The 9400-nt window shown below is 45.6% G+C and overlaps 1 protein-coding gene across 1 annotated transcript in view; it reads left to right on the top strand.

The window, feature by feature from the left end:
- Nucleotides 1–7378, top strand: part of EDC3 (enhancer of mRNA decapping 3) — a 35044-nt gene extending 27666 nt beyond the window's left edge. The window contains exons 5-7 of the mRNA XM_019533310.1: nt 2899–3052; nt 4206–4423; nt 6425–7378. Of these exons, the coding sequence (XP_019388855.1) occupies nt 2899–3052; nt 4206–4423; nt 6425–6759 (707 nt within the window). The 3' untranslated portion in view covers nt 6760–7378. The remainder of the gene's footprint in view (nt 1–2898; nt 3053–4205; nt 4424–6424) is intronic.
- The last annotated feature ends 2022 nt before the right edge of the window (nt 7379–9400 follow it).

A 9400-nucleotide genomic window follows, 5' to 3' on the forward strand; every position in this document is an offset into this window, starting at 1 on the left:
GTCATCAAAGATCACAAGCTGAACAGAATTGAGCTGTGCTAGTAGTTGGATGAAAGACCTGTAGACCTGCTCTAGAGTCCAGGCCAGGCCCATATCTGGGCTTGGTGCTATTCAAGAATTCCTTTGGGAGGAGAAGTTAAAACAGAAGCTTGGACTTTTTGGCTAAAGAGGTAGAAATAATTTGCAGGCAATTTGGGAATTAGCCTGTCTTGCTGTCTTTCTAACTTTCATGTAGCTGCCTTCTGCCAGCCTCTTCTCCCTCTGAATTTTGCACTGGGGTAGAGTATAGTCTTATGTTTCCTGTCTCTTTGATCTTACTGCAGTGTACAGTTTTTCAGCTGCTGTTACCCTACAAAGGAAACAGCCTTTCAGTCGTTGGCCATTACTGGTAGCAGAAGTTATAAGGTTTTTCTTTTTCTCTGGGTACTTCTCAGTCACAGCATCTGTTCCTTGGTTTTCAGTGCAATTGAAAATTCCTAACCAGGTGGGCAGGCTTTCTAATGAGAGGGTTGTTTTGAATTGATAGTCCTCTTAGAAGTTGTGGATAGAAATCCCAAGAAATCTTTCCCTTGGCAGGGGTTAACCCTAGCCAGAAAAACCGAGTCTCCATAGGATGATTCCCCGAGGCCATCAATCTGACTTGCCAGTAGTTCATTGAGGTGCATTATTCCAAGCCCAGAAGTTGTATTGGCTGTCATAGCACCCCATCTCTGCTTGACAGTTGTCTAATGTGGCTGCTTGGAACATGAAAACTTCTAATAAAACATAGATGTTTTAGGGTCCATTTATTTTGCATTACTTGACTGCTCTGTATTTAGACTAGTGATGACATGGCTAAAAAACCTAAAAAAGTGCCTCAAAGAGACTCCAAATTGCAGTTTTCTGCTTGCTGAGGTCTAAAGTTTCTCCTAAAATCTAAGCCTGCTTCGTGAATGGCATATTTAATTATTAACCCTGTTTGTTACAGAAGTGTGCAAGGCAAAGGTGCCCATGGGCACCATGGCACCCCCTCCCCAAGTTTATGCAGGTGCCTGTGTGCATTTTCACAATCAATAAAAATTATTATTCCAACAAACACTTTTTTTTTTTTTTATCTAAATATTTTTGTAAGAAAAGGGAAGCTGCATTATGACAATGTCACAAGAGCATTGCCTTTCTGACTATTGGTCTCTCTGATTAAGTCATATTATAAGTCTGTTTGAGGAGGGGGATGAAAGAGGAGGAGGAGGTCTATTCTAAGATGACTTCTTCTGGTACCCTCTGAGGACTGCAGATGTAATAACTCTGCCTCTTACCCAGATTTCAAGACTAAGATCTCTTTAACAGGCTGACCCACCTCTTAAGAGTTTTGAGGGTTTTAAGATGTAGTGATTCTAAGTCTCAAGACTACTTTGCTTTATGTTTGGATGGTCTGAGTTATATTTATTGTGTATTGTGTTTGTTCTTCTGTTTGCTAGCAATGTTCATCTTTTGAGACTCTAAACAGTTTGATTTTTGCATTCCCTCCATTGGAGGACTCATTTAGCTGAAAAGAGGCAGTGGAAAGATTAAATCTTTGACCCCTACATTTTTGTCAGGGGTCAACAAAGGGCCAGCAATTTGTGCCATGCACTGTATGATCAACAGACAGTCCATGCCCCAAAGAGTTTGTAGTCCAAACAGGCAGATGGAGGATACGGGTGTGTGGTATGACAAGTGGAGTGAATAACTTGATGGAACTGCTGCCACGTTGGTTCCACAGTGTAGATTAAGGACTTCTGGAGCTTAGTGGTAATACATTTTCAGCCTAGAAAGCCACCATATCCTGCCAAGTTGGGATTAACCACAGGTAGAGAAGACTATTTGAGGCTTTTGGAGATGATGGAATTGGTGCTTTGGGATGGTCAGTAGCACATGAGCATGGGATGTAAGAACATTGTTTTATTCCTGCAGGTGATGTGCTGCTGCAGAGACTTAATAGTTTGGGATTGTAGAGGGTCTTCTCAAACTAATTAATGAATAAGGTAGTTTGAAGAAAGAGAACTTTATTTGGATTCTTCTGAAGCCCGGTCATAGGAAACTTGCTGACTTTAACATGCTGCTGTCACATCCAAAGCTGTCTTTTCTGCTCATGTCTTCCACTTACAGCCACTGGCTGTTCCATCCTTGCAATTCCAGGATGGTATCAAAACTGCAGGGTAGATCTTGGAAACTGTGCAGCTGCTCTTCAACCTTGTAGGTAATGAAGGGGGAAAAATATTGGTGTTTGTGGGAGTGGCAGCTTGGTACAGGTGGCTAGAGCAAATTTGCTGGGGAAGGTGGCTTCCTCACAGTGTAGTTCACAAAGGCCATTCTGTTCAGACTAGCTGCTTCCCTTGGCAGAGATTTGTTGGTTGGTGAAGACAAGTGTCCACATAGGGGAAAGTTGTTTCTGCAGCTGATTTTCCAAGAGCAAGCTGCAGACAGTAATTTTTTTTTTTCTTTTTCTTTCTCCCGCCCCAGGTTCTGGACCATTGGTCCCAGTAATAGCCAAAGAACTCCCTTTCTTGTTAGTGATTGCACTTTGCTTCCCAGCTTTGTTCCTCTGGGCTCCTGAGGAACATACCAGCTGCAGAAAAACAGCTGTGCTCATACCTCTTGCAGAGGTAGTTTCTATGGCAAAGGAAAACACGTGCAAAATAGACTTGGTTATTTAGTTCAAATGCAGATGACATCCTCTTGAAAGTTGCTGGAACTTAGTGGGATCACAGCTGCTTGATCCACCCTTAAGGGTTACGCAGCTGTTCTGCAGAGGCCACTGACATCTTCACTACCACTATCACTATTCATGTAGATGTGCTCCATGTTCTTAATGGACCCTCTGGAAGCATCACTGATTTGTGTTATTTTCTTCTTCTCTCCTCCTCCATTGAATTGTAGACTCTGGGCTGGTTGTTCCAAGCGTGTCATACGAATTGCACAAAAAGCTGCTTTCAGTTGCTGAGAAGCATGGGCTGACGCTGGAGCGGAGGCTGGAGATGACAGGGGTCTGTGCCAGCCAGATGGCACTGAGTCTACTGGGAGGACCCAACAGGTAAGCGGGTTGCCTCAGAGCTGGCTGTGAATCTTCCCCATTTGCAATCTGGACAGAGCTTTTGGACCATGGCTCACTTGCCAAATGAACTAATGTATGTCACAACTTCCCAACAGAAATCTCACTTTGTTGTCCTGTTCTTGCAAGTCCCTGCTAATCCAAGTGGCCAGATGTGGCTGCATCTCCATGTTCATCCTGTATCATAGAAAGCTGTGCAAACCTTCCCCTGTGATTCATGCAGCAGCCTGCACATGGCCATAAAAAACTAGGCAGTAGTCCAGGTTACTCCATGGGGAAAACTTCCTTATGTCATTCTTGTTTATATCCCTCTCTGCCTGACATCTATTGGGTATCAGTGAGATTTGCTGTCACTAGCTGATTCCTGCAACCTGAGGCATGCCTGTAGGCATGAGGCAGTGAGATGTGCTTGGGCCTCAGTCCTCCTGGGACAAGCTGCTGTGGTGTATTGGGTTCCAGTCCATTGGGCTTCTCTATTCTAGGCTTCCTTGAGTCTGAGGCTGTGACAGTGTCTCTAACTTCTTCCTCTAGCATGCTGTCAAGGCATGGGTTCCCTTTGTGTGTTATACAAAGACCAGTGCTGATCCCAGAGTACTGTTACAGCTTAAGCACGTTCTCCCCAAGTACCACCTGTGTGTCCACTCTTGAGTTGGCAGTTTACCTTTTCAGGTGCGTGAGATAAGGGTAACATGTAGCACATATAGCCTGTGTCTAGGGTTTTAAAAGATGATTGCTCTTTACTTGGCATCAGCAGTCCATGGATCAAAGAAGACATTATGAGCCCTCAGTGCATTTCTATGCCTCATTTTCTTAATGCTATGGAAGATTTTCCATGAGCTGGGATTGAAGTCCTCTTAGGTGGTCTAAGATCTTTCCCCTGCAGTTCATGGCTTGGGACGCTCCACTGTGGAGACCACAAATGGGGCAGTGGTCATCACTAAATGCACTGGATGAACAAGTTGAGGATGATGTGTGTTTGGCTTTGCAGGGTGGGCAGAACTCTGGATTGCTCATTTCCAGAGGCTTGAATACTTGGAAATCTGTAAAACTCCACTGGCACGTGAAGTTCTAGGTGCTGTTTTCAGTCTCTTGCAGGGACACTTTGGTTTTAATGATTTACCCTACTGTCTTGCAGGCTGAATCCTAAAAATGTTCACCAGCGGCCCACAGTAGCTTTGCTGTGCGGTCCCCACGTGAAGGGGGCCCAGGGAATCAGCTGTGGACGACACCTTTCCAACCATGATGTTCACATCATCCTTTTCCTGCCCAACTTTGTCAAGATGCTGGAACCCATCACCAATGAGCTGAACCTCTTCAGCAAGACACAAGGCCAGCAAGTTTCCAGTGTCAGAGGTGAGCAGTGCAAGCCTATGAAGGCCGGGTGTGAGTTGAGGCTGCTGTTGGAATTAATTCTTTGCATATAGGTGAAGAGTGCAGGCCCCAAAGACCTTTGTGGCCCTCATAGTTCATGTAAGTTAATGTCCATCTGACGAATACAAAAACCTAGTTTGATGTTGTGCTCTATCCTCAATCCAGTGGCTCCACCTAGTGTCAGCAACTTGCATTTCCTCCCTCTACACTCCTGTGGATGATTTTGTTTTGGAGCCTGTCTATACCAGGGGTTGGCAGCCTTTTGAGCAATGGTGGGCTGAGTTAACGCAACTCTGTCTGAAGGTGGACACCCCTTGCATGCCGGATGCTGATGATTTTTACTGCTACCTCCACTGCTGCTATCACAGTCTGACAAACTAAATAAAATCTCCCTTTGGGCTCAATCTAGCCTGTGGGCTATAAATTGTCAACCCTTGGTCTATACTACAGAGAAGACCTTTTATGTAGCAGCCTGGATACATATATCCCCAATACAAATAGACCCTTACTAGATTCACTGTAAATCTGTTGAACCTCTAAATCTCTCTGCAGAGAATTGTCTGTCTTGTTGAATAATTGATAATCAAGTTAATGTGCTTGACCTAACAAAAAGTAGCTGAAATGTACTTGGTGAACTAAACCCAAGGGTTGGCTAAGTGCAGATCTCTTGTTCTACTGCGCTGGCTTTCAAACCTTCCTAAAGTCACAGAACCTTTAACTCTACCTCTCTTTTTTTGCCATGAAACCCCTACCGCTATTCTGTGAGTGGACACAGAGCCAGGCCACCAAACCTGGCCGTGGCAGTGCACCACCTCATCGTACCATTACTCCCATTCTCTTTATGAACCTGCTGATGACCTATCCTGGAATCCCAGGGTTCTCCAGACCCAGTTTTTGAAAACCACTGCTCTAGTATGAACTGATACAGTGTAATAAATGTCTCAGGGAATCGACCTTTGTCTGGTGGGGGGGCTGGACTGCATTTTTCTGCAATTGTATAGAGCCTTTTGTATTAAGGTAGTTCACAGTACTGCATTGTGCCAGGTGCTCTACCCATCCATGTTAAAGAGTTAGTCTTGCTCTTGAAGAGCTAATGTTCCAAATATAAAATGAAGCAACAGGCAGCTACACCAGACAAGGTAGGAGTGCATGGAAATGGATTCCCACTATGGGAATGCTCTTCAGAATACCTGCTTTGCACAGATTCATCCTCTTGTTAGCAAATGCTTCCTGCCTGTCTTGCTTTTTGAGTGGATGGATCCCTTTGGGTAACAGCTTTTAAGGGACAGAAACGTATCTTTGATACCTACATGATGGTGATGGACCAACTGAACGAAAGCATGTGTTGGGTGACTCTACCAAAGTGTTGACTTCTTTGTGAAATGTCTTTGCAATAAACTCTGGGAGCTGGTCAGATAAAGACAGTGTTAAAAACCATCAATGCTTAAGCCTAACACTTACGGAAGTGTCCTCCTTATGTGGAGGGGGATAAGTTATAGGACACTGCTCTGCTGACTGTGCCTTACTCAGCTGGGCTCTTTATCTTGGAACCAGGTGTCATTTGCAGTATCGCTGAGTAATCAAAAGTTGCTGATAGAGCTATTCTAGTAGATGACATCTTCAGATGGCTTCCGTGAATGGATACTCTTCCAGAAGCCTGGGATCCAAACTGATTCTCAACCACAGCCTGAATTACCCTTTTGTCCATGGGCCCAAACTACTGTTCACCAGTATGGTGACCATGCACAATCCCTGGACTCTTGAGTTCTGAGGACAGATGGTGTGGGAGCACCTGTGCCAAACTACCAATGTATCCTGAGCACTACAGTGGACCGTTTCTAGGTGGCTGCCTCTAGCTGGGTTGGAAGAACTCTTGGATTTTCAGGAATGGAGGGAGGGATCTGGGCTTTACTCAGTAGATGGCTTTCAGGTCTTTCCTACTCTGATCCTTGCTTTGCATTGAGATGTCTCTTTCCCTTTCAGATCTCCCCGATACCCCTGTTGACTTGGTGATAAACTGCCTGGATTGTCATGAAAATGCCTTTTTGAGAGATCAGCCATGGTACAAAGCAGCTGTGGATTGGGCTAACAAGAACCGAGCACCCGTCCTCAGTATAGACCCTCCCATGTGTGAAATGGAGCAGGGCATCGATGCCAAGTGGTCTCTTGCCTTGGGTTTGCCCCTGCCTCTGGGGGAAAGGGCAGGGCGGGTGTACCTGTGTGACATCGGCATCCCACAGAAAGTCTTTCAGGAAGTGGGAATCAACTACCACTCGCCCTTTGGCTGCAAATTTGTCATCCCCTTGCACTCAACCTAGAGCTGATCCCACAAGGCAGCTCAGAGGGGAGAGGTGGGGGTAGAACCCCATCGAACAAGCTGTCTAATGGATCCTGACTAGCAAACTCTTGACGCCTTAAGGATGTGAAGTTCTGGGGTCGGGGGAACAGACTTTTCTTTTTCCTTCCAGAAGAAACATATGTATTAAACACAAAGTGAAGGGAGCAAAATGTTCCTGCAAGATGCTTTCACTCTCTCATGTCATCGTATGAAAGAACATGCAGGAAGCTGGTGTCTTTTTGGCTGGGGAAGGCAGCACTGGCTGTTTGGCACCTGGTCACCAGCCAGAGGGCTGTTGAGGAGGGAGGAAGGTTTTGTTTGCTGATACAAGTGGCTGTCAGCTAGTATGGAGAGTTACAAGATAATGAGAATGATCTGGGGTTCAGGTCATTAAGGAGAACCCTTTCTGCTCAGCTTGGGGGCCCCTTTGGGGAGCAGCATCCCATAATCATGTAGAAATGTTTTTGTTACTCTTTTTTTCGCTTTATTTTGATTTTATTTTTTTCCTCCATGAAAACGATTGGAGCTAAGATTCTGCCTTCTAGAGCTACTGAGTCTGTGAAGATTGAGGCTCTGCCTTTTGAGAGCTGGTATAAAGAGTCCCAGGCTCTTCCCAGCACCTGTATTGGCTACTTGGCAATCCTATGCCGGTACTTGCTTATTGCCCTCTGGCTTTTGTTTCTTGGGTGTTTGGTTTTTTTGTTTGGATTTTTTGTTTGTTTGTTTGTTTGTTTTGCTTGCTTTGTGAATGATGCCCATGTCTTGGGGAAGGAGGTGTATTTGCTATGTTGGCCCTTCTGCCAGAAAAGCCATTTTGGAAAGGAACTTTTCCAAGGTGGATCTTTCCCCCACCTCCAGCAGGGTGAGTAATCTTGTGATTTGAGAGCGTGCAGGGGAACAGGCTGATAGAATTATGCTAATTTTAATACCCAGTGTTTTGGCACGGGGTTGTTTGGACTCGCTGCTGTGCCCAGTGCCTGCGTATGGTAGTGACACCAGCTTGCTCACTTCCCCCTTCCCCCACTCAACTAATAAATGGCTTGTGAAGGACATAATTGTTCCATGTCCTTTGAGGGCAAAGCCCATGTGAAGGGGGGGTTATTCCCTTACATGTATGCTTATCACCAGATTTTTAGAAGTATTTCGATACTTTGCTCCCATTGAAGATGGTATTTTTAAATACCTTTAAAAATCTGGCCTTCAGTTTTAGGTTGGGATCTTGCTTGGAATGGAAATTGTAAGGCATTTGCCTGTCCTGATGAGGCAGGCTGTAAAAGCGGAGTCAACTGCAGTGCATATAAATAATGCAAATGGGAAGGCACAGCATCGCATGCCCACACTGCTTGAGTAGGGGAAAGCTCCAGTTGATTCTTAGCGGGGACAGAGATTCCTCCCCATGTATCCTCACTGTGGCTAGAACCACCTAGGCATGTGGTCTCCTGAGCTTGTGTGAATGTAGTGTGTTAAATGTGCACTGTTTATACCAAGCAAGTGGCTTTGTTATGCTGTCTGCAGAGGTATTTACTGTGGTGTTCCTTGCACAGCCACTCTGGTCTCTACAGCTAGTGCATCTTGTTCTTGAGCAAGGTGAGAGGTTTTCACCTGAAATCTTGTCCTGGGTCTGATCCTTTCTGGCATTTTCTAGCTGATTTTGTGCTGCACTGATTTTGATTTGTTTGGGCTTTTTCCACCCCCACCCCTCACACTCCCCTTCCCCTTTTTGTGCTGCCAGGAAAGTGTTTTGTGCTCTCACACTGCTGAGAGCATCGTGGGGCAGTGCCTAGAGCTGAAGGGATCTGACAAGCCTTTGGGCCAGCTTCCTCAGTCCATCCAGCTGGACCCCTTTCTAGTTTCTAAAGGTGCCAATGCTATTTCTGGCTAGCAAGGAGAAGTATTTAAACCTGCCTGGAGTCTATCAGAAAAAGCTTCACTTGGGCTTCCCACATTTTCTATAAAGGAACAAGGCAGAAAGGTGGAAGCAGGGTGAGGAGTAGCTCTTGTGGGGGGTGGGGTGCTTTTCAAGCACTGCAGCTGCTCAGACTTCTCCCCTGCTGTTTAATTCTCCCCTGAGCATAGGCAGTGCTCAAAAGTTCGGCCTTTGATCTGCATCTAGGCCTGCACTGGAAGCAGCCGAGTCCTGGCAACAAAGCTAGCTTCAGGCAGTGTTATTGTGGAGAATTCCCAAGCTTTGGTGCCTTTCCCAGAGGAGCATGGTTTCCTCTGAAGCATAGGGCAGCTATTCTCTATGAAAGGAGGAAACGTCTTGCTAAGCTCTTTGGGAACTGCACTTTTGAAGAGGAGCAGCTTTTTAAAGCACCCTGTTTAACCACAAATGTGTCTGGGTGCATTGTGATGCTTGGACAAAGCAGGCACTTGGACCCAACCCTGTCACTACTCACACTGACTTAAGAAGCTGTCACTGAACAAAGGCGGAGTACATTGAATGGACCAAGCAAGGTGAAATATGAAGGGGTTGGAAAGAGGTTTCCTGTATCAAAGGGAAGTAGGCTTTGTTTCCTTCAGCAGTGCTCAGCATGACCTGCAAATGGGGAAAGTACATTGCAAAGTAATCTGTCTAGCACTGCTGACCTGTACCCCTGGAAAAATAATCACTGGTCTCT

Source organism: Crocodylus porosus, unplaced genomic scaffold (assembly GCF_001723895.1).
Source record: "Crocodylus porosus isolate Cpor-Errol unplaced genomic scaffold, CroPor_comp1, whole genome shotgun sequence".
Lineage (NCBI taxonomy): Eukaryota > Metazoa > Chordata > Crocodylia > Crocodylidae > Crocodylus > Crocodylus porosus.